Source organism: Stegostoma tigrinum, chromosome 4, assembly GCF_030684315.1.
Source record: "Stegostoma tigrinum isolate sSteTig4 chromosome 4, sSteTig4.hap1, whole genome shotgun sequence".
Classification (NCBI taxonomy): domain Eukaryota; kingdom Metazoa; phylum Chordata; class Chondrichthyes; order Orectolobiformes; family Stegostomatidae; genus Stegostoma; species Stegostoma tigrinum.
Genome location: NC_081357.1, coordinates 19,223,898 through 19,249,089, shown reverse-complemented (window position 1 = coordinate 19,249,089; position 25,192 = coordinate 19,223,898). Strand labels below are relative to the sequence as shown.

Below are 25,192 nucleotides of genomic sequence, written 5' to 3'. Positions count from 1 at the left end.
CTGAAGCTCAAACATTAATTAACATTCTTATTTCTGTGACACATATAAAGTGTAACCATAAACTCAGTTCAAGATTGTATTGGAAGTTGTGATTTTAATGGTCACTGTTCTCAATCTGGAATGTCCTATGAATATTTTTGGAACAGGCAGTCTCTTACATGATTGAGAAGTCACGGATAATGGGATGCCACATACTTCGAAAATGCCAAGTTTGAGAGAAAGCACCACTCCGTTTATATCCTGTCCAAAGATACTTTTACTGAATTTTCCAACTTACTGCATAGCACCATCTTCCTAGTAGATGATACAGCTCAGGATCCTGTGGTCTCAACTCAATTGCTTTGTCTATGTGGTCCTATATATAAAAGAGAACAATAAACACTAGTTAAATAACTAGTTAGTACATAATATCAAGCGTAAATATTGTTTGAATCTAGAATCACAGTTGACAATTTTAAAAATGTGATTACTCTCTTATTCAAAATTTTTACTTGAAAATTCTTCCTTATCCATTTCCCATACTCCCTTTCTGTCTCATCAATAACAATGCCTTTCAGAACCTGTGAACTTCTTTAAAGCCTTCTATTTGCACTGAGTTCTTAACTTTTCGTATTTTTATCTTATAGTCACTTCAAATGATCCTCCTTCGACAAAATTGGGAGTAGACAATTCAGCTGCTGTGATTGGTCAACCATTCAATTAGATCATGGACCAATCTACATCTGAATTTCCTTTGCTCCTTTTGCTTCAATACACTGAAGGCATCAAGAATTATTTACACAAACTAGCTAAATGTACCTATTTGAAAAATTCACTTAATTGGAAAGCGATTTTGAACTATGTACATATTTCATACTGACTATCAACGGCGATCCTTTTTCGTTACACATCATAAAGCCATAGAAGCACTTTTTGAAGGCTACGGTTGTCAGGTGGGATTTATACACAGAAGTTGGAAATTATATTGTCTTTTTTTAAAAAAAATCCTACTCTTTCATTCTGACGATGAGTATTTGATGATTTTCTTAAAATATACCAAATTATATCAGGTGTAATATTTTGGACTGTATTATCTTGTTAGAAACTGCATGAAAACCGCTACCAATAAGGTTTTATGGATTGACAATTTTATACCAATCACCTCATTACTATGGTGTAAGTTGAGTAGCCTTTCTCACACACTATATTAAGAAGCAAAATTAACAGAAATAAAATAACAGATTTGACAAATAAAGTTCTGGCATATGCCAGTAAAGCTTTAGACCACAGAAATCAAAAACCGGCCAAACCATTTAACGACTCCATCCTGTATCAATCAGTCTCTTGCTAAGTAACAGTTAACCAATAAATTCCAAAATATGGCAAGTTGTCTTTCATGAATTGGTCTAAGTCAATCCCCAAAATAGAAGTAAAGCAGGGATAAAAGCCTGCTAAACTCAGCCACTGTGAAAAAGAGTTCTTAAAAGGACTAAGAAATAGAAAATTGAATTAATTATTGGAACTTGCTCAATATTAAGTATTTGCATCATTTGGTTATAGCCCAATAAAGAAAATGAAGTTACTAAACAGCAAACTTTCTTACAAAGTACTGTAAAGAATGGTCAAATGGCACAATGACTAACTTACTTTGAAAAGAGAGCCATTTTTGATTTTGGACTGTACACTTCCATATTCAGAAAGATGCCCACAAACAATTGCAAGCCTGTATACAATAAAAAAAAGATACTGAGAACAATGAACAAAAAAAAAGCAATACTTAAGCACAGGCACAAAAATGAATGCGACAATCTAATTTTTTCCCCACAAATTGACTACAGGCTCTAAATTAATATAAATTGAAAATCTAACTTGTCACTGTATGAAAATTACATTTTTTTGATCAAACAATATTTCATTCCATTCATATCAATCGCCAGTTGGATTTGTTGGGTGGTTTCATAGCCAGACGCATTTCCTGCCCATTAATTATTGGGTCATACAGCATGGGAACAGACCTTTCAGTCCAAGGTGTCTGCACCTACTAGACATCCCAATCTGACCTAGTCCCATTTGCCAGCATTTGGCCAATATCCCTCTAAATCCTTGCTATTCACATACCCATCCAGATGTCTGTGAAATGTTGTAATTGTATCCATCTCCACAGCTTCCTCTGGCAGCTCATTCCATGCACACACCTCCTTGCTTGTGAAAAAGTTACCCTTCAACTCCCTTTTAAAACTTTACCCTCTCACCTTAAACTTATCCCCTCCAGATCTAACCAATGAAGGCATGTATGTCAAACGCCTTCTTCACTAGCCTGTCTGTCCGTGACTCCACTTTCAAGGAACTATGCACCTGCACCCAAGATCCCTTTGTTAGGCAGCACTCCATACGGTCCACCCATTAACTGCCTAAGTCCTGTCCTGCTTCGCTTTGCCAAAATGCAACACCTCACATATCTAAATTAAACTCCATCCGCTACTCCTTGGCCCAGCAGCATCTCAGGAGCACAAAAGCTGACGTTTCGGGCCTAGACCCATCAGAGAGGGGGATGGGGTGAGGGTTCTGGAATAAATAGGGAGAGAGGGGGAGGCGTACCGAAGATGGAGAGAAAAGAAGATAGGTGGAGAGGAGAGTATAGGTGGGGAGGAGGTGGGGAGGAGGTAGGGAGGGGATAGGTCAGTCCAGGGAAGACGGACAGGTCAAGGAGGCGGGATGAGGTTAGTAGGTAGGAGATGGAGGTGCGGCTTGGGGTGGGAGGAAGGGATGGGTGAGAGGAAGAACAGGTTCGGGAGGCAGAGACAGGTTGGACTGGTTTTGGGATGTAGTGGGGGGAGGGGACGAACTGGGCTGGTTTTGGGATGCGGTGGGGGAATGGGAGATTTTGAAGCTGGTGAAGTCCACATTGATACCGTTGGGCTGCAGAGTTCCCAAGCGGAATATGAGTTGCTGTTCCTGCAACCTTCGGGTGGCATCATTGTGGCACTGCAGGAGGCCCATGATGGACATGTCATCTAAAGAATGGGAGGGGGAGTGGAAATGGTTTGCAACTGGGAGGTGCAGTTGTTTATTGTGAACCGAGCGGAGGTGTTCAAAAGGTAGTTTTCTTCGCTATCCACTACACGACCTATTTTGGTGTCATCTGCAAATTTACTAACCATTCCTCTTCTATTCACATCATTTATATAAATGCCGAAAAGCAGTCAATCCAGTACCGATCCCTGTGGCACGCCACTGGTCACAGGTCTCTAGTCCGAAAAGTCCCACTGTCTCCTACCTTCAAGCCAATTTTGTATCTAATTGACTAGCTCTCCTGGATCTCAAGTGAGCTAAGCTTACTAACTAGTCTGCCATGCGGAACCTTGTCACAAGCTTTGCTGAAACCCATACAAACAACTTCTACCACTCTGTCTTCATCAATCATCTTTCGTTATCTCTTCAACAAAACCAAATCATGCTAGAGAGAAATGATTTCCCATGCGCAAAGCCGTGTTAACTATCCCTAATCACACTTTGCCTTTTCAAATGCATGCAAATCCTGTCCCTCAGACTCCACTCTAATAACGTACCTACTACTGATGCAAGGCTCACCAGTCCATAGTTCACTGGCTTTTCCTTATAGCCTTTCTTAAATAATTGCACCAAGACTTTCCTGCTCCAATATTCTAGAAGGTTCAGAAGGTCTCTTGAGCAGATAAATGGAAGTGTGATCATGCTATAAATATGCAAAACATGTCAATTTCTTTTATTGGAACTGAACTGCAGTTTAAGTTTGAAGTCTTAATGAGAGAGCAGGAAAATACTCAGGATCAGACAAGGCCTATTGGAATGGAGGTCATGGAGTAGAAAAAAGTCAAGAAAAACAAATCTGAAACATTGAATTTCAGGATTCCACGTGTACTTGAGGAGCAGGAGTGCCCTTCCATATCTTGTATGGAGGACTAAAGGGCTCCCACACCCTACCTTTCCCTTCCCTAACCTGGATTGGATTAGTAAATTCCCCTCCTTACTTATCAAGCCCTCATATCATAGGCCATGGCAAATGAACTCTTGCTCCTGCCCACCAGGCAGATACAGAATCTGCTCAGTTTCAGAAAACACACCAATGACGTTGAAGTAAATGATGTTCAGTGATTTAATTAACCAGACCCCTCCAGATTACTGGGGTTTGTTCTCAACATCATGAATTGCAATGCTTCATTCCCACTGTTAAAGTGGAGCTTGCCTGTCTGACCAATGGTCATAAAACTATTGAGTTGAAAGGAACTGATAAATTCACAATAATTTTACATCTGTAATTCTTTCATTGGGCCATCCCAAAGAGGTCAGATGGTTTCTTCCAATCAACTGATCACCACTGTCCTCACCTTGTCAGAAAATTCTTTCAGCAGCACTGCTTTTATGAGCTCACCCAAATCCGCTCGCCCCAGTCTCATCGTTGCTGCAATATGTGAGCAGGAATTAGTCTAACTTTATGTTTAAGAGTTAGAATGGTCCAGGACTCAAGGGAGGTGATTCATAAGGTTGCTGTCTGCCCCACTGGTCCCCAAATGAGTTCTTGAACCAATCCCCTAAATTCCTTTCAGTTAAAATCAGCACTAGTTTCTACTGGATCAGAGAAGTGTGCTGCAACAAAAAAGTTTCTAAATTTTATTGCTTGAAACATCAAAAGTCAATTCATTTCATTGATTACTTATGAAATTATTACAGAACTAAGAAGTCTTTAGAAAAACAGTTCAGATGTTTTCTAAAGGAAACTGGATGATTACATTATTAAAAAGTGAGTAGAAAGATGTGTTGAAAGGCTGAGATGAAACACGGATTGGGAGAGGGTGCAAACACTGATACTGGTTTCTATGTTGTACATTCAAGGCTATATTATAGTTCACAAAAACAATGAAATAAAATCTGCTTTGGTGTTGCATTTGCTTTGTAATTATTTAAGGATTGCAAAATAAATTATTTGTGGTTTGCATTATAAAAGCAGCAAACTTTTCTGCACAAAAATGTACCAAAAATAATTATTCGTCATAAAATAAACTCCCTACTCTCTTATTCTACAAACAGTCGTACCACAGCCAGAATGGCTGAAAGAACTGACAAATTACAAAGTTCAAGTCAATGTTAAATAGTTACGAATGATTATGCTGACATCATTTTGTTTGAATGGGAAATATTTCCTCATAACACTGCATCAGTACAAAAAAAAAATCATGATTCCATTACCCTATCATACTATCACAGCAAACACAATTGCCAAAGGTACTGATTTTATAGCAGAAAACAATGTTATGTTGTTAAATTTTAGAATTGGAGAGTTAAGAACATCTCTCTTTTAACATGCTACTGGTTTTGCTGAGTATTTGCAGCAATTACTACTCCATTCTAAATTCCAAGTTTTTTACATAGTTGTTAACAACATTATTATCTGGCACCGAAAACAACCAGATTTTCATTTTGAGAACCATCTCCAATAATAGACACAATCTAACCACTTCGCTCTGACATTTAATAGCATTAACTTCATTGAATACCCCACTATCAACATCTGGGGGTTACCATTGACCAGAAACTCAACTGGGCTTGCCATATAAATAGCATGGCTACAACAGCAAGTCAGAGGCTAGGAATCCTGTATTAAGTAACTCACTTCCTGTCATCCTCAAAGTCTGTCCATCATCTATGAGACATAAGTATTCGATTACACTCCCGACTTATAATTTGCCTGGATGAATGTAGTTACAACACTCAAGAAACCTGACACCACCCAGGACAAAGCAGCTCGCTTGATTAGCACTACCCCCACAAACATTCAGTCATTCCACCATCAGCACTCAGTAGCAACAGAGCTTACGATCTACAAGATACACTGCAGGAATTTGTCTAAGATCCTGAGATCACTTCCATCTAAACGGATAATGATAAAATGCATGGGAACACCACCACGTGATAGCGAGGCAAAGAACATGGAGAGATTTCAGCTGAACACGTGGCTGCAGGGATGGTGCAGGAGGAAGGGCTTCAGGTACATGGACAATTAAGGCTCATTCTGGGGAAGGTGGGACCTCTACAAACAGAACGGTGTCCACTTGAACCAGAGGGAAACTAATATCCTGGGTGGGAAATTTGCTACAGGTATTCGGGTGGATTTAAACTAGCTCAGAAGGGGGATGGGAAACTGAGGTGTAGTTCTAGTACACAGGAGGATGAGCGTAGGGAGGACATGGACAGGGCCTCACTGTCACAGGAGTGTGCTGGCAGACAGCAAGCTGGATTGAAGTGTGTCTACTTTAACGCAAGGAGTATCCGGAATAAGGTAGGTGAGCTTGCAGCTTGGATAGGTACCTGGGACTTCGATGTTGTGGCCATTTCGGAGACATGGATAGAGCAGGGTCAGGAATGGATGTTGCAGGTTCCAGGGTTTAGATCTTTCATTAAGGTCAGGGAAGGTGGTAAAAGAGGAGGAGGTGTGGCTTTGTTAGTCAAGGACAGTATAACGGTGGCTGAAAAAAACTTTTGATGAGGACTCGTCTCCTGAGGTTGCCGAGGAAGGTTTGTTGACTGAGTCAGTATGAGTGGAAGTTAGGAACAGCAAGGGAGCAGTCACCTCATTGGGGGTTTTCTACAGACCCCCAAATAGCAGCAGGGACATCAAAGAACTCATAGGCCGGCAGATTGTTGAAAAGTGCAAACGTAGCAGGGTTGTTGTTATGGGTGACTTCAACTTTCCCAATATTGATTGGAACCTCCTTAGTGCAGATGGTTTGGATGGAGTCGTTTTTGTTAGGTGTGTTCAGGAGCGTTTCCTTACTCAGTATGTGGACAGGCCGACGAGGGGGGAGGCCATTTTGGCTTTGGTGCTTGGCAATGAGCCAGGACAGGTGTCAGATGTTGCAGCGGGAGAACACTTTGGTGACAGTGACCACAACAGCCTCACATTTACCATAGCCATGGACAGGGAAAGGAGCAGTTACCAGGGGGAGATATTTAACTGGGGAAAAGGAAACTATGACACTATCAGACAGGAGTTGGGAAGTACAGATTGGGAGCAATTGTTCCACAGAAAGGGCACAGCAGACATGTGGAGACTGTTTAAGGAGCAGTTGCTGCGAGCGATGCATAAATTTGTTCCTCTGAGACAGGTAAGAAGGGTTAAGATTAAAGGAGCCTTGGATGACGGGAACAGAGGTGCTTCTCGTCAAAAAGAAAAAGGCAGCTTACGTAAGGTAGAGGAGGCAAGGGTCTAGCACAGCTTTCGCGGATTACAGGTTTGCTCGGAAGGAGCTCAAAAGTGGACTGAGGGGGGCCAGGACGGGGCACAAAAAAGGCTTGGTAGGAAGGATTAGGGAAAACCCAAAGGCATTTTACTCATACGTGAGGAATAAGAGAACGATCAGGGAGAAGGTAGAGCCAATAAGGGATAGCGTAGGGAACGTGTGCGTGGAGTCTGAGCAGATAGGGGAAGCCCTAAATGAGTTTTTTGCTTCGGTTTTCATTAAGGGAAGGGATCTTGTTGTGAATGAGAACTTTGAGGAGCAGGAAAACAGGCTCGAACCGATCAAGACTGAAGAAGTTGATGTGCTGGAAATTTTAGCAAACATTAAGATCGATAAGTCCCCAGGGCCAGACCAGATTTATCCTAGGTTGCTCCAGGAAGCGAGAAAGGAGGTTGCTAAGCCGCTGGCGAAGTTCTTTGCTTCCTCAATCTCCACGGGAGTCGTACCGGAAGATTGGAGGGAGGCAAATGTTGTTCCTCTTTTCAAGAAAGGGAATAGGGAAATCCCTGGAAATTACAGACCAGTCAGCCTTACGTCTGTGGTCAGCAAGGTTTGGGAAAGAATTCTGAGGGATAGGATTTATGACTATTTGGAAAAGCACAGCGTGATTAAAAGGAGTCAGCATGGCTTTGTCAGGGGCAGGTCATGCCTCACAAATCTTATTGAGTTCTTTGAGGACGTCACGAGACAGGCTGACGAGGGTCGAGCAGTGCATGTGGTGTACATGGACTTCAGCAAGGCATTTGATAAGGTTCCCCACGGCAGGCTCATTCACAAAGTCAGGAGGTATGGGATACAGGGTGAGTTGGCTGTCTGGATTCAGAATTGGTTGGCTGACAGGAGGCAGAGAGTGGTTGTAGATGATAAGTATTCTGCCTGGAGGTCACTGCTGAGTGGTGTCCCGCATGGCTCTGTCCTTGGGCCTCTGCTCTTTGTAGTTTTTATAAAGGACTTTGATGAGGAGGTTGAGGGGTGGGTTAGTATGTTTGCTGTTGACAGTATTGAGGGCTATTGCAGGCTTCAGTGAGACATTGACAGTATGTTGAGCTGGGCTGAGAAATGGCAGATGGAGTTCAATCTGGATAAATGCGAGGTGATGCATTTTGGAAGGTCAAACTTAAAGGGTGAATATAGGATTAAAGGCAGGATTCTCGGCAGTGTGGAGGAACAGCGGGATCTTGGTGTTCAAGTGCATAGCTCCCTCAAAGTTGCCACCCAGGTGGATAAGGTTGTTAAGAAAGCATTAACAGGGGGATCGGGTTTAAGAGCCGTGAGGTTATGCTGCAGCTCTACAAAACTCTGGCGAGATCACACTTGGAATATCAAGTCCAGTTCTGGTCGCCCTATTATAGGAAAGATGTGGAGGCTTTGGAGAGGGGGCAAAGGAGGTTTACCAGGATACTGCCTGGACTGGAGGGCTTGTCTTGAGAGGAGAGGTTGACTGAGCTCGGACTTTTCTCTCTGGAGAGAAGGAGGAACAGAGGTGACCTGATTGAGGTGTACAAGGTAATGAGAGGCATGGATAGAGTCGATAGCCAGAGACTTTTCCCCAGGGCAGGACTGACTGCCACGAGGGGTCATAGTTTTAAGATGTTAGGAGGAAGGTATAGAGGAGATGTCAGAGGGAGGTTCTTCACCCAGAGAGTAGTGAGTGCATGGAATAGTTTGCCAGTGGTAGTCGTGGAAGCGGAGTCATTCGTGACATTTAAGCGACTGCTGGACATGCATATGGACAGCAGTGAATTGAGGGGAATGTAGGTTAGGTTATTTTATTTTTGGATTAGGATTATTTCACGGCACAACATCGTGGGCCGAAGAGCCTGTACTGTGTTGTACTTTTCTATGTTCTACGTTCTAAGTTGCCTGAATATTGTCCAGGTCTTTCTACATTTGTACACAGACTGCTTCAGCATCTGTGGAGTTGCAAAAGGTGCCGAACAATCTTCAGTTATCTGCAAACATCTCCACTTCTGATATTATGCTAGATGGAAGAACATTGATGAAGCAGCTGAAGCAGATCAATCCAAAGACAAAGATCCATCCCTGAGTACTCCCGCAGAGGTGCTTGGAGTTGAAATGACTGATATCCAACAAACACAATAATTTTCCTTTGCGCCAGGTATGACTTCAACCAGTAGAGGTTTTTCTCACCAATCCCCATTGTTTCTAGTTTTGCTCAGGCTCCTTGATGCCACACTCCATCAAATGTGGCACTGATGTCTTTTTAAGGTCACATCATGTTTTAATAGTTAATCACAGCTGAAGTACAGACAGTGACTAATTATATGAGAAGTTGGAGGTAAGACATTCTAGGGGTAAGTGTAACCAGGCCAACATTGGACAGGTCTGCAAAATGTTAAAACCAGGAACACAGTAACAATTACAATCAAAAGCACAAGGGCACACTACTCCCGAGAAAGTAAAATATTATGTTTTCCACTAATCCACTAATGTATATTTCAGCAACAATTAGACTACATTCTTGATCAGGAGAGCAAAAGTGTATACTAGCTAGGCTAAAATTCTCTCCAGATCTCTTAATGAAGTAGTGCTTTTTTATATCTTAAACTGAAGAGTTTTCTTTTCAAAACACCAGTAATTTTCTTGAAGGGTATGACCATGCCCTCATGCCTAAAATATGCGGGTGCACAGATATCCTAATATTACAATAACTATGTTGTGATACAAAGTATTTCAGTAAAATTGGTGACATTGGAAATTAATTTGCCTTGAAGTTTGAAAGCAAAAACCAAGCTAACCAAGCCCAACTGAAAGAAGTTGGAAGACACGTAAAATTCATACATCCAACTCATTTCTATAGCAGCACGGCACAAGTGATTTTTGCATTGCTTTGACCTTACTGAGTTGCAGGTGTACTGCATATAATTAAGTAGCATTGCGAAGAAACTCCATGCTCTAGGTTATTTCTGTTTTCAAAAGCACAGTTCATGTAAGAACTCACAAAGCATCGCGAAGCGCCAGAGGAGACCCAGTGATACTGGGTCAAAACTCTGGAGCTCCCTATTAACAACTTGCATGGACATCAGCAGTTCAAGAAGGCAACTCACTGCGTTTTCTTAAGCAACCAGAGATGGGCAAGAAAATCTGGTCCAGCCAGTATTGCCCACATCTCAGGAATGAAGAAGCATAAAATTTGGCATGTATGAGGACAATGAGAACACAATGGGAAAGAAAAGGCTCCCCATCTAGCAATGCATTCCTGCAAAACATTATGCAAAGGAGGTGAAAGTAAGTAGCACATGTAAGTTATCCAGATCATGATTATTTAAAACAGTTTTTAAAACTGTACAAGAAAAATACATTCTGCTGAACGGAAAAAAAAAGTGCTAGTTGTGAGTCTAGCAGATAAAAAGAAACAATGAGTCAGGAAAGAGGCTTACATAAAATAAGGCAGAGAGAGGACAAAGAAAAAGACAAAGAGAGGAGTAAATAAGAGGCAATGTGGTCAAATTTGGAATAACGTTAAAAAAAATGACAAAGAGGAACAAATTATCAAGAAGCAAAATAGCACATACACTAACGGTTGCAACAGGAATAGGCCTAGATAACATGATAGGTACCAGAGAGGTGGTATATGTACTAATAACTCTACTTTGGTATTTACTGGGAGATAGAACAAGCAGACACCATATTCAGCAGCATTGAGATAACGGTGTCTTAAATTTTATTAAAAACCATCAAATTAATTCAATAAATAAGAGAACAAAGCCACTGGTACAGAGGATTATATCTATTTATTTCAGCATAATCCAGAAATTAGTGGCATTGCTACTCACACTTAATACGGTGTTAGCAAAATTATGCAGATCACTAATGTCCATTTGTACATTAAGAATATAAAAGATTGAAGGAATTAAAGATTGCTCAGTTTAACATCAGAAAATGACAGAAGATTCTAAAGATAGGTCACTGGACCAAAATGTTAATTCTGATGTCTCTCCACAAATGCTATCAGGCCTGCTGAGTTTCTCCAGCAATTTCAGTTTATAGAGTCATAGTCACACAGCATGGAAACAGATCCTTCTGTCCAATCAGTCCACGTCAAACACAATCCTAAACTAAACTAGTACAACCTGCCTATTCCATGCCCGTATCCCTCCAAAACTTTCCTATTCATGTACTTATCCAAATGTTTTTTAAACACTGTAATTTTACCCACATCCACTACATCCTTAGGAGGTTTACTCCACACACGAACCACCAACTGTGTAAAAAAAATTTGCCCCTCATGTCTTTTTCAAATCTCTCTCCACTCACCTTGAAAAACATGCCCTATGTCTTGAAATAACCCATCCTAGGGAAAAAGCCAACTACCACTAAGGTTGTAGACTTGTTCACCAAGCCGGTGTGTTTAGTTGTAGACGTTTCGTCACCCTGCTAGGAAACATCAATGCGCCTCCGGTAAAGCTTTGATGTTATGTCCTGCTTGTTATTTATACTCCTTGGTTTACTGGGGTGGTCGGCATTACTTCAGGTTCTGGTTTTCAATGGTTTGTATTTTGGCTCCAGTTCAATGTATTTGTTGATGGAGTTCTGGTTGGAATGCCAGGCCTCCAGGAATTACCTGGCATGTCTTTGTTTGGCTCGTGCTGTTATGGATGTATTGTCCCAATCGAATTTGTGACCTTCTTTGTCCGTGTGTATCAGGACCAGTGAGTGTTGGTCATGTCTCTTGGTGGCTAGATGGTGTTTGTGTATCCTTACCGTCAGATCTCTTCCAGTTTGGCCGATATAATGTTTTGCACAGTCCCTGCACTGTATTTTGTATATTACATTAGTTTTACTGGTTGAGGATATGGGAGGCTTTAAAATAGTCAGTAACTGTCGCAGAGTGGTTGTTGGTTTGTAAGCTACCCTGATACCTTGGGGTCTGAGTGGTCTTGTAGTCATCTCTGATAACATCCCTCATATCTGGTAGGGTGACGAGTGTGTCTGGCCATGTCGGGTCTTCTTTTTGTGGTCTGCTGCGGAGGTAATGGTGGATTGTGCTTTTTGGGTCTCCATTCTTTTAAAAACTAAGAATAAGTGCTCCTGTTCCGCTTTGCAAAATTCTAGATTGCTGCAGTGTGTTGTGGCCCATTTGAATAACGTCCTGATCCAGCTCCACGTATGGGTGTTGAGATGGTTGCTGCAGTAATTAATTATCAGGCCCGTATATGTGGTATTTCTGTATATTATATATCGAAAAGGAAGAAAACTGACAATAAAAGGATACACGACCACCAACTAGCCACTGACAGACAACCATAGACATTGATCTTGATACACATGGACAAAGAAGGACACAAATTTGACTGGGTCAATACATCCATAATAGCACAAGCGAAACAGAGATATGCCAGGTAATTCCTGGAGGCCTGGCATTCCAACCGGAACTCCAACAAACACAATGAACTGGACCAGATATACAAACCATCGAAAAACAGAACCGGAAGCGATGCTGACCACCCAGCAAACCGAGACATATAAATAACAAGCAGGGCAGAACACTAACGCTTCACAAGAGGCACAATGACAATGTTACCTACTATAGTGATGAAACATCTGCAACCAAACACACTGGCTCGGGAAGCAAGTCTACAACCTCATCCACAACCTGAGCTACAAATCTTCCTAGAAGCTTTAAACAATTATCATTAACTTTATCTATACCCCTCATTATTATATAAACTTCTATCAGGTCGCTTCTCAACCTCCTACGCTCCAGCAAAAAAAGTTCCAGCATATTTACTTTTCTTTATAACTCAAACCTTCTGTATCTGGCAACATCCTGGTTTAAAAAAAACAAACAGTTCTGAAGGGTCTCAACCTGAAACGCCAGCTTTCCTGCTCGGTCTGCTATGTTCATCCACCTCCACACTTTGTTTCTCAGTATAAAATGCTGTTACCCTTTGGTATTTTTTACAATGTCTTGATGACGGCAAGACAAAAGACAACAACAAAATTTGCCTTTTTTTCAGCAGTATTCAAATTCTGCACCTTAAATAGCTATCCGTATAGAAACCTTTAAAGGGACAGCTAGACAAACCATTTGAGGGAAAAGGAAATAGATAGTTACAATGGCAGATGTAGTTGAGAAGGAGACTAGAGTGGAGGACACATTGTGTAATCTGATCTAATGGAAAGTATTCTGTAAAATTCTAGACTTGAACCACAGCTACAGAAATTCTAACAAACAAACCTAATAACACAACATGACTTCTACATCTTACATCCTCTGCAATCTTAAGTAATTATTTATAGTACAATTCCATCCAATGCAGCACGTGTGCTCTAGTCTGCTTGTCATGCTCCATGTCCTAAACCTATGAACATAACTCATTCAGAGATAGCAAGAACTTCAGATGCTGGAGTTAGAGACAATACAATATGGAGTTGGAGGAACACAGTAGGCCAGGCAGTATCAGAGGAACAGGGAAGTTGTCGTTTCAGGTCAGGACTTGCTTTTCTTTTGTTTCTCATTTAATTATCTACCTTCCCCGAAATGCATCCCTGCTACTCACTTTAACAATGCAGAACGAAATTAATTGCCTATATTGCTTTACAGCAAATTATCAGGAAAATGCTGTGCTACTGCATATCAATGTTGTTTTAATTATTAACATTACTTATTTCAAAAGAAAAGCTAGAAAATCTCAGTAGGTCTGGCAGCATCTGTAAAGGAAAAAATCATCAGGGTCAACATTAACTGGCCAGTTCAGAGGCAGGGTCACCGGACCCGAAACATTAACTCTGCTTTTGCCAGACCTGCTGAGCCTTCCCAGCAACATCTGGCTTTGTCCTGACTTATAGTATCCACAGTTCTTTCGGTTTTTATTTATTTCAAAAATCAGTTTTAAAACAGGTCAAGTCTTTACTTCAAATGATATCCTGTATATTAAAATTATTACAAACAAAATCAAATGGTAGTCCAAATAATAACCTGATCTTATAAGGATGGTGCTGTAAAACTCCAGGTTTTAGCCACAGTAAAAACAATTTTGACAAAGAAAGCCTTCCGAAACCTTATGGAACATGGCCTCAAACAGACAGGTGCATAGAAAAAGTCTGGAGATCCAGAATTTTGTAGCAAGTAATAACATGACAGAGACATAATTTGCTGTGGGGTTATTCAGACTTACCACATATGGCTATCAGCACTCTGGGGACCCAGTTTAACTGCATCCATAGCTATCTCCTTACCTGGAAAGGATATTGCGAACACTTTAATTTTTGCTGCGTTTACAATTTAACAAAACTGGAGGATTTAGGATTTAATCCATAAGGTGTTAATAGAAGAGAAACGCCTCAACATCAACATCTTTTGTGATTATTATTAACCAGAGGCTGAGCTGGACCAGCCATATAAATACCGTGGCTACAAAAGCAAGCCAGCGACTGGGAATTCTGCAGTGAATAACTCACCTATTAACTCAAAATCTATCCATCATTTACAAGGTTTATCAATACTCACCAATTCCCTGGATGAGTGCTAGTCCAACAATGTTTAAGAAGCTTTAAGAAGCTTGACACCATTCTGGACGGAACAACTCACTTGGCTGGCATAAAAACATAAGTTGCTGGAAAAGTTCAGCAGATCCGGGAGCATCTCTAAAGAAAAAAAATCAGATTTAACGTTTTGGGTCCAGTGATCCTTCCTCAGAACTGATTGTAGTTTGGAAAACGTCGCTTCATATGCAGAAAATCGGGAGAAGACGGAGTAGGGGGTAAACGACAGGATAAAGGATAGAACCCAAAGAGAGAGAACAGCAGCTGGATAGACAAAGGAGTTGATAGCCCTCTGGCTAGAAGGGTAAATAGCTGTTAATGGGGACTGTTAGTGGCTAACAATAGGTAATGTGTAATAGCAGGCTATGTGACAACAAGGCCTGGTGTGTGGGGTAGGGGTCTAGGATATGGAAGAGTTTAGGCCCTAAAATTATTGAACTCTATATGGAGTCTGGAGGCCTGCAAGGTCCCCAAGTGGAAAACGAGGTGTTGTTTTTCCAGCTTACGTTGAGCTTCACTGGAACACTGCAGCAAGCCAAAGACAAAGATGTTGGCCAGGGAACAGGGTGGGGTGTTAAAGTGGCAGACAACTGAAGCTCAGTGTCTTTACTGCGAGCAGAATGTAAATGTTTGGCGAAGCAATCACCCAGTCTATACTTTGTTTCCCCATTATACAGGAGACCACATTGTGAGCAGCAAATGTAAGAGATGAGATTCTGGGAAGAGCAGATGAATTGTTGCTTCAGGTGGAAGGTACATTTGCGTTCTTGGATACTGGGGAGGGAAAAGGTAAATGGGCAGGTGTTGCACTTTTGCTGATTACAGGGGGTGGTGTGTGAGGATGAGAGGGGTTGTTGGGGTTGAAGGAAGAGTGGACCAGGGTGCCCCAGAGAGAATGGTCCCTCCGGAAGCTGGACAAGAGAGAGGAGGGGGAAATATGTGGTTGGTGGTGGCATCTTGCTAGAGGGGGCAGAAATGGCATCTGATGATCTTCTGGATGTGGATGCTGGTGGAATGGTAGGCAAGGACAAAGGATCCCTATCGCTGTTACAGGGTGGAAATTGGAAACATTTCCACCCTGCCTTCACTTTAGTCTGGTCTATCTCCGACTCCTTCCTTCACTTCCTAGACATCTGTTTCCATTTCTGGAGACAGACTGGCCACTAATATTCACTAGAAACCACCAACTCCCACAGGTACCTGGACTATACAACCTCACATTCTGCTCCCTGGAAAGACTTCATCCCCCACTCTCAGTTCCTCCATCTCCATTGCATATGTTCAGATAAGGCCAGCTTCGAAAAGGAAGCCTCTAAAACATCCACCGACTCCCACAGCTACCTAGAATACACCTCCTCCCACCCACCCTCCTGCAAAAATTCCATCCCCTATTCCCAATTCCTCCGCCTCCGCCGCATCTGCTCCCACGATAAGACATTCCACTCCCGCACATCCCAGATGTCCAAGTTCTTTAAGGACCGCAACTTCCCCCCCACGGTGATTGAGAACGCCCTTGACCGCGTCTCCCGCATTTCCCGCGACACATCCCTCACACCCCGCCCCCGCCACAACCGCCCCAAGAGGATCCCCCTCGTTCTCACACACCACCCTACCAACCTCCGGATACAACGCATTATCCTCCGACACTTCCGCCATTTACAATCCGACCCCACCACCCAAGACATTTTTCCATCCCCACCCCTGTCTGCTTTCCGGAGAGACCACTCTCTCCGTGACTCCCTTGTTCGCTCCACACTGCCCTCCAACCCCACCACACCCGGCACCTTCCCCTGCAACCGCAGGAAATGCTACACTTGTCCCCACACCTCCTCCCTCACCCCCATCCCAGGCCCCAAGATGACATTCCACATTAAGCAGAGGTTCACCTGCACATCTGCCAATGTGGTATACTGCATCCACTGTACCCGGTGCGGCTTTCTCTACATTGGGGAAACCAAGCGGAGGCTTGGGGACCGCTTTGCAGAACACCTCCGCTCAGTTCGCAACAAACAACTGCACCTCCCAGTCGCAAACCATTTCCACTCCCCCTCCCATTCTCTTGATGACATGTCCATCATGGGCCTCCTGCACTGCCACAATGATGCCACCCGAAGGTTGCAGGAACAGCAACTCATATTCCGCCTGGGAACCCTGCAGCCATATGGTATCAATGTGGACTTCACCAGTTTCAAAATCTCCCCTTCCCCCACTGCATCCCTAAACCAGCCCAGTTCATCCCCTCCCCCCACTGCACCACACAACCAGCCCAGCTCTTCCCCCCCACCCACTGCATCCCAAAACCAGTCCAACCTGTCTCTGCCTCCCTAACCGGTTCTTCCTCTCACCCATCCCTTCCTCCCACCCCAAGCCGCACCCCCAGCTACCTACTAACCTCATCCCACCTGCTTGACCTGTCCGTCTTCCCTGGACTGACCTATCCCCTCCCTACCTCCCCACCCACACCTTCTCCACCTATCTTCTTTACTCTCCATCTTCGGTCCGCCTCCCCCTCTCTCCCTATTTATTCCAGTTCCCTCCCCCCATCCCCCTCTCTGATGAAGGGTCTAGGCCCGAAACGTCAGCTTTTGTGCTCCTGAGATGCTGCTTGGCCTGCTGTGTTCATCCAGCCTCACATTTTATTATCTTGGAATCTCCAGCATCTGCAGTTCCCATTATCTCTAAAACATCCACCTTCTTCCTCAACCAAGAAGTCCTGAGTACCATCGTCAACAGGGCCCTCAACTGGATCCAAACCATCTCCCGCACTTCTGCCTTCACCCTCTCTCTTCTCTCCCGTAACAACAATAGGGTTCCCTTTGTCCTTATATACCATCTTACTAGCATCCACATCCAGAAGGTCATCACACCATTTCCACCATCTCCAACGAGATGCCACCATCAGACACATATTCCGGTCCCTCTGCCACCTTCTGCAGGGACCATTCCCTCTGGGACACCTGATCCACTCTTCAGTCACCCCCAACATCCCCTCACAACCCCAAGGCACCTTTCCCTGCAACCAGTCCTGTCTATTTACTTCTTCCCTACCCAATATCCAAGGACACAAACATACCTTCTAGGGAAAGCAACACTTCATCCGCACTTCCCAGAATCTAGGCCACTGCAATCACTGTTCACAATGTGGCCGCCTCTGCATTTGGGAAATGTATCGTAAGATGGGTGACCGTTTTGCAGAACATCAATGTTCTGCTCACAAAGAAAGACCCTGAGCTTCCAGTTTGCCTGCTATTTTAACATACCACCCTGTTCCCTGGCCAACATCCCTATCTCTGGCTTGCTGTAGTTTCCCAGCAAAGCTCAACGCAAGCTGGAAAAACAATACCTCATTTTCTGCTTGGGAGCCCTGCAACCCTCTGGACTCAATATAGAGTTCAATAATTTTAGGGCCTAAACTCTCCCATTTTCAAATCCCCTACCAGGCCTTGTTATCGCATAGCCTGCCATTATACACTGCTTATTGTTAGTCACTAACACTCCCCATAAACAGCTGTTCACCCTCCTAGCCAGACCATTATCAACTCATTTGTCTATTAAAATGCTCTTGTCTTTCTTCAGGCTCTATCTTTATCCTATAATTTACTCCCTCCTCCCCTACTTTCTGCATGCAAAGCGACGCTTTCCCAGCTACCATCAGTTCTAAGGGTCACCAGACCCAAAACATTAACTCTGATTTCTTTTCTTCACATTTGCTGCCGGGCCTGCTGAGTTTTGCCAGCAACTTCTGTTTTTGTTCCTGTTTTAAAGCATTTACAGCTCTTTCTGGTTTCACTCGACTGACATATCTGCTATTTTCAAAGTTTATTGACTGAAGGATAGCAAATGTGGTTCCCCTGTCCAAGAAGGGGAGTAGAGACAACCCTGGTAATTATAGACCAGTGAGCCTTACCTCAGTTGTTGGTATAAAATGTTGGAAAAGGTTATAAGGGATAGGATTTATAATCATCTAGAAAAGAATAAATTAATTAGGGATAGTCAGCACGGTTTTGTGAAGGGAAGGTCGTGCCTCACAAACCTTATTGAGTTTTTTTGAGAAGGTGACCAAACAGGTAGATGAGAGTAAACCGGATGATGTGGTGTATATGGATTTCAGCAAGGCGTTCAATAAGGTTCCCCATAATAGGCTATTGTACAAAATATGGAGGAATGGAATTGTGGGAGATATAGCAGTTTGGGTCGGAAATTGGCTTGCTGAAAGAAGACAGAGGGTGGTAGTTGATGGGAAACGTTCATCCTGGAGACCAGTTACTAGTGGTGTACCGCAAGGGTCGGTGTTGGGTCCACTGCTGTTTGTCATTTATAAAAATGACCTGGATGAGGGCGTAGAAGGATGGGTTAGTAAATTTGCAGACGACACTAAGGTCGGTGGAGTTGTGGATAGTGATGAAGGATGCTGTAGGTTGCAGAGAGACATAGATAAGCTGCAGAGCTGGGCTGAGAGGTGGCAAATAGAGTTTAATGCAGACAAGTGTGAGGTGATGCACTTTGGTAGGAGTAACCAGAAGGCAAAGTACAGGGCTAATGGTAAGATTCTTAGCAGTGTAGATGAGCAGAGAGATCTCGGTGTCCACGTACACAGATCCTTGAAAGTTGCCACCCAGGTTGGCAGGGCTGTTAAGAAGGCATACAGTGTTTTTGCTTTTATTAATAGAGGGATCGAGTTCCGGAACAAAGAGGTTATGGTGAAGCTGTACAAAACTCTGGTGCGGCCGCACTTTGAGTATTGTGTACAGTTCTGGTCACCGCATTATAAGGAGGATGCGGAAGCTTTGGAAAGGGTGCAGAGGAGATTTACTAGGATGTTGCCTTGTATGGAGGGAAGGTCTTACGAGGAAAGGCTGAGGGACTTGAGGCTGTTTTCATTAGAGAGAAGGTTGAGAGGTGACTTCATTGAAACATATAAAATAATCAGAGGATTAGATAGGGTGGATAGGGAGAGCCTTTTTCCTAGGATGGTGACGGCGAGCACGAGGGGGCATAGCTTTAAATTGAGGGGTGAAAGATATAGGACAGATGTCAGAGGTAGTTTCTTTACTCAGAGAGTAGTAAGGGAATGGAACGCTTTGCCTGCAACGGTAGTAGATTCGCCAACTTTAGGTACATTTAAGTCGTCATTGGACAAGCATATGGACGTACATGGAATAGTGTAGGTTAGATGGGCTTGAGAATGGTACGACAGGTCAGCACAACATCGAGGGCCGAAGGGACTGTACTGTGCTGTTATGTTCTATGTTTGGCCCTTCCATCAGGAATGCTCAACAATAGTGCATACCATACATAAGATGTGCCAAAACAACTCGTGAAGGTCCTTCAACATCTCTCAAACCTATGACTTCTACTAACTCAAAAACCAAGGGTAGCAGACACTTGGAAATTCTCTCCAAGGTCACACAGTGTCCTGACTTGTAACAATATCCCTGTTCCTTCACTGCCACTTGGTCAAAAACCAGGAATTCCCTTTCTAGAAAGACGAGTAATGTATCTGCACTGGATGAACTAGATGTTCAAGATTTCAGCTCACCATCACCTTCTCAAGGGTGATGAGGCATGGACAAATAATTCCGGATGCCAATGATATGCACATTTCCTGAAAGTATAATGAAAATAGGCCAAGTTAAAGTATAGAGTCACATTCAGTTCATTAAAGTTCAGGTGGGTCACATTTGTTATATTTTTCTTGGCAACAACACTTTGAGAATTTGGAGTACAATGGGATAGAAATCACTAGCTCAAGAGAGAATGGGAAATCAAATTATAATTTTTTTTTACACAGAGGTAACATATTCCCTCATGTAGGGAAGAACATAACTCGTGGACATCAATCTCACAGTCAACAATAAAATCAACTAGGAGTTCAACTTCTGCATGCAAAGATAGACAAGGAGGTATTGAAGTAAATAGTACAGCTGAATTAAAGGTGAGCAAGACAAAAATGAAGGAGAAAGAAATAGATCATTAAAGTGATATATTTAAATGATAAAAAAAATTAAAGGAGACTCAACTGGTTCAAAACTGCTGACATTGAATGGTTAACTTGAATGGCCTATTTTAATTCATTATACCATAAAATATTAGAAATTGGAAAGGCCGTTTGGCCACTGAGTCTGCTCTGCCATCCAATAGGATCATGGCTGATCCAGCAGTCCTTACATCCACTTTCCTGCCATTTCCCATTCATGCTTGATTCCCCTATTAATCTCAGCCTTGGATATACATGACGACTCAGACTCCACAACTCTGCAGTAAGGAGTTCCAAAGGAGCTTAACCTGAATATTGAATTCTATCATGTTATGATTACTATTTCCTACAGAATCTTTTACTCGGAGGTAATTTATTAATTACCTTATGCAATCATACACTGTATTAAACAAAAAGTGGCAATTGATGCAAAGACAAAATGTACTAGCAGAAATGAGTAGTAAGATGTTAATGAAAGAATAATAGAATAACTAGATTACTATAGGATGAGAAGCCAAACCTTTCCCTTTCATTTATAATTCTTGACACACAAACTAAATATAAAGTTGGGCCAGCACCTTTACTGGTTGTTAGTCACAAATTTAGTCCTGAAAGAGCTGCCATCATTATGCCATAAAACCTTGTTTGTAGACACAATGTATTAACTGGGTCTAACTAGAGTCCTATATGGGTTCAGCATAACCTTCTTGCTCTCGTACTATGTGGCCCCAATAAAGCCAAAGTGCTGTACGTTTATTATTGGTCTCCACCTATCCTGCCATTTTTAATGACTTATGTATGTATACACCCAGGTCTCTCACCCTGCATATCCTTTAGATTGTTTTCATGGTCTTGCTACCAAAAATGTATCACCTCACAGTTCTGTGAAGATTGGATTGAAGTGAATTTCAATACCTGCCCACTTGATCATATGACTGCAAGATGTAGGAGCAGAAGTAGGTAATTCAGCGATCGATGCTTCTCTGCCATTCAATGGACTAATCTGATAACCCACAGTTCCGCTTTCTTGCCTTCCCCCTTCCCGTAACTCTTGAATCCCTGTAGATTAAAAATCTGTCCTGATTGGCACCGTATATACTGAACAACTCAGCCTTTACATGTCATTTTTCATCTCTGTCTTAAATGTGCAACTTCTTATACCCTCTGGTCCTAGACTCCCTCAAGAGAAAACAGCCTTTCCACATCTACCCTATTGAGTCCTCTAAGAATTTTGTATGTTTAAAAAGGTTGTGTCACATTCTTCTGAATTCTAACAAATACAGGTCCAACCTACTTAAACTCTCCTCAAAAAACAATCCCTCCTGGAATCAGCCAAGAGAACCTACTTTGGACTGCACCCGATGCCAGTATATCCAGCCTTGGATGAGGGGCCCCAAAAGTGCTCAAAGTATTCCATTTGTGGTCTGACCAATGCCTTGTTAATGTGAGCAAACTTTCCTTACTTTTATACTACATTCCCCTTGAAATAAAGGAAAGCATTCCATTTAAGTTCCCAATTGTTGCTGAACTTGGATCTAGCTTTTTGTGATTCAAGCACGAGGACTCCCAAGTCCCTCTGATCTATAGCTTTCTGCAATCCTTCCATATTCAAATAATATTTATTTCCTCTAATCTTTCTGCCAAGGTACATAACCTCACATTTTCCTACATGAAATTTCATCTGCCAAGTTACTGCTTTCTCTTTTAACCTGTCTGCATCCTTCTGTACATTGTGTTTTTAAGCAGCCACGTCCGACTTGAAAAATTAACTCTGTTCATCTCACCATAGATACTGCTGTACTGGAGAAAGATAATGGAAACTGCAGATGCTGGAGAATCCGAGATAATAAAGTGTGGAGCTGGATGAACACAGCAGGACAGGCAGCATCTTAGGAGCACGCACAAAAGCTGACGTTTTGGGCCTAGTCCATTTTCTAATGAAGGGTCTAGGCCCGAAACATCAGCTTTTGTGCTCCCAAGATGGTGCTTAGCCTGCTGCGTTCATCCAGCTCCACACTTTGTTATTACTGCTGTATTGGGTTTTTTCAGCATTTTGTAAGTGTTTAATTTTTCCAGCATCTGTGGTATTTTGTTTTTATTTAGGTGAGACTGAGGAGTGAGGAGGAAGAGACAAAGGCTTCAGGGCAATTTAGTCAAGCTAAGCAGGCAAATAAAAGTACAACTTGGAGAAATATGAAGTTGTCTACTTCAGTGAGTGAAAAACTTGTCGGAGTATTATTTCAAAAAAATTCACAGAGATCTGGGTGCCCTTGAACAGAAGTCACTGAAAGCAAATAAAATGGTATGTCAGTCTTCATTACAAGAACAAGGAAGCTTTGATGCAGCTACACAGGACCTTGGTGAGACCACACCAGTAGTACTGTGTGCTGTTTTGATCTCCTTCCTCAAGAAAAGATATACTTGCCATTATGGGAGTGCAGTGAAGCCACTGATTCCTGGGAAGGCAGGTTTGTCATTTGAAGAGAGATTAGGTCAACTAAAGTTGAGGAAGGGTCACTGGGCCCAAAAATGCTAACTCTGACTTTTTTCTTCACAGATACTGCCAAACCTGCTAAGCTTTTCTAGCAACTTCTGTTTTTGTTAGGTCAGCTAAGCCTGTGTTATTGATGTTATTGCCACTATTTCCAAAGGGATTCTACAGTACTCAGTGCTAGTTCCCCTAGTTTTTGTGGTATATATCAACGATTTGGATTTAAATGCAGGGGGTATGATCAAAACGTTTGCACGTAATACAAAAATCTGACACGTGGTTGATATTGAGGACAGAATCTAGAGTGCAGTAAAATAGCAATAAACCTTTCAGATAGGCAAAACAGTGGCAAGTGCAAGCCAACCCTGAGAAGTGTGAATGTAATCAATTTGGTGAGGTGAAACAAGACAAAGGAATACACAATAAATGAAAGGATAGAGACAGATGGAAAGGGGGTAAGGGACTTTCAAATTCCAGAAGATAGCAGGACAAGTCAATCAGGTGTTACAAAAGCACATGGGATACTTTCCTTCATTGGCACAGGATGCAAAAGGTTATAATAGAACTACATAAAACACTAGTTAGGAAGTAATGAGTACTGTGTGCAAATTTGATTTAAACTTTGATCTCAACTTTGAAAAAAAGGATGCTACTGTACTGGAGAGGTTACAGAGGAGGTTTGCAAGGACATTGTTGGGACTGGAAAATTGTAGCTGTGAGAAAAGATCAAATAGGCTAGGGTTGTTTCCCTTGAAACAGAAGAGGCTGAAGAGATGCTGGGATGAGATGTACAGGCTGTGTGAAGCCAGGCAGAATGGATGGGAGAGAACCAGTTCCCTCAGCTGAATGGTCAATGACTCTGGGAAATACACTTAAAATAATTGACAGAGGGATCAGAGAAGATGAGGAAAGATTTTTTTTTCACTCAAGAGTGGTATGGATTTGGAATCCTGCTTGATAGGGTAATACAAGCAGAAAGGGGAGGTGGTGGCCTAGTGGTATTATTGCTGGACTGTTAATCAAGAGGCCCAGATAGCTTTCAGGGGATCCAGGTTTGAATCCCACCATAGCAGATTCAATTCAAACAAAATATCTGGAACTAAGAATCTAATGATGACTATGAATCTGTTGTTGATTGTTGGAAAAAACCCATCTGGTTCACTAATGTCCTTTAGGGAAGGAAACTGCCATTCTTACCTGGTCTAGCCTATGTGTGACTCTAGATCCACAGCAACGTGGTTGACTTTGAACTGCCCACTGGGCAAGTAAGGATGGACAATAAATGATACCTAGCCAGTAACACCTCATCCCGTTAATGAATAAAAAAGGCCTCAACTCATTTCAGGGTATATGATATGCATGTGAAGTCCCACACCCTCTGGAAATATGAACCAAATGCTTGAAAATGGAATTGATTAGGATAAATTGTTTCTCAGTGAACACCGGCACAATGGACGGAGAAGGCTATTTCTGTGCTGTAAACTTTTGTACATATTCTCAACATTTTAAACAACTGAAACAGTGTAAGGTGTAGGGACTTGAGAAGTGACTGAGGGTACATGAATTGCTCCTTAGGAAACATGATGGGCCAAACACCCTTCTTCAATGCTTTAACAATTCTATGATTCCAAGACACAACAATGGCACTTTCTGGACAACAGGATTAATTTGAAGCCTTCCTTTTTATGATGCATTAGAAGGTGGTAGTGGGGCTTCTTCTTGAGCTGTTGCAGTCTTTGTTATGGAGGTGTTTCCATGATTATGATTCAGGAAAAGAAGAAAAAATGCATGTCTCAATCAGGGGAATTTTGAAGTGATGTCATTACTCCAATCTTGCTGCTCAGATCCTTCTCAACAGCTATGGCTTCAATCATTGCCTGCTGCAGTTAAAGCGAGGCATGAGGTGTTGCAGTGCATATTACATATGGAATATGACTTATTCACAGTGTACTGATTATT

The 25,192-nt window shown here is 42.4% G+C and overlaps 1 protein-coding gene across 9 annotated transcripts in view; it reads right to left on the bottom strand.

Annotated features, from left to right (window-relative positions):
* Window positions 1-25,192, bottom strand: part of LOC125452204 (regulator of microtubule dynamics protein 2) — a 101,968-nt gene that overhangs the window by 43,651 nt on the left and 33,125 nt on the right. For 8 of the 9 annotated variants that reach the window (XM_059645189.1, XM_048530323.2, XM_059645192.1 and 5 more), the window contains exons 4-6: window positions 14,399-14,459; window positions 1,627-1,702; window positions 278-355 (exon numbers count right to left, since the gene is read on the bottom strand). In XM_059645189.1, coding sequence (XP_059501172.1) covers window positions 278-355; window positions 1,627-1,702; window positions 14,399-14,459 — 215 coding nt within the window. The remainder of the gene's footprint in view (window positions 1-277; window positions 356-1,626; window positions 1,703-14,398; window positions 14,460-25,192) is intronic. The other variant, XM_048530325.2, reaches the window with a different exon arrangement.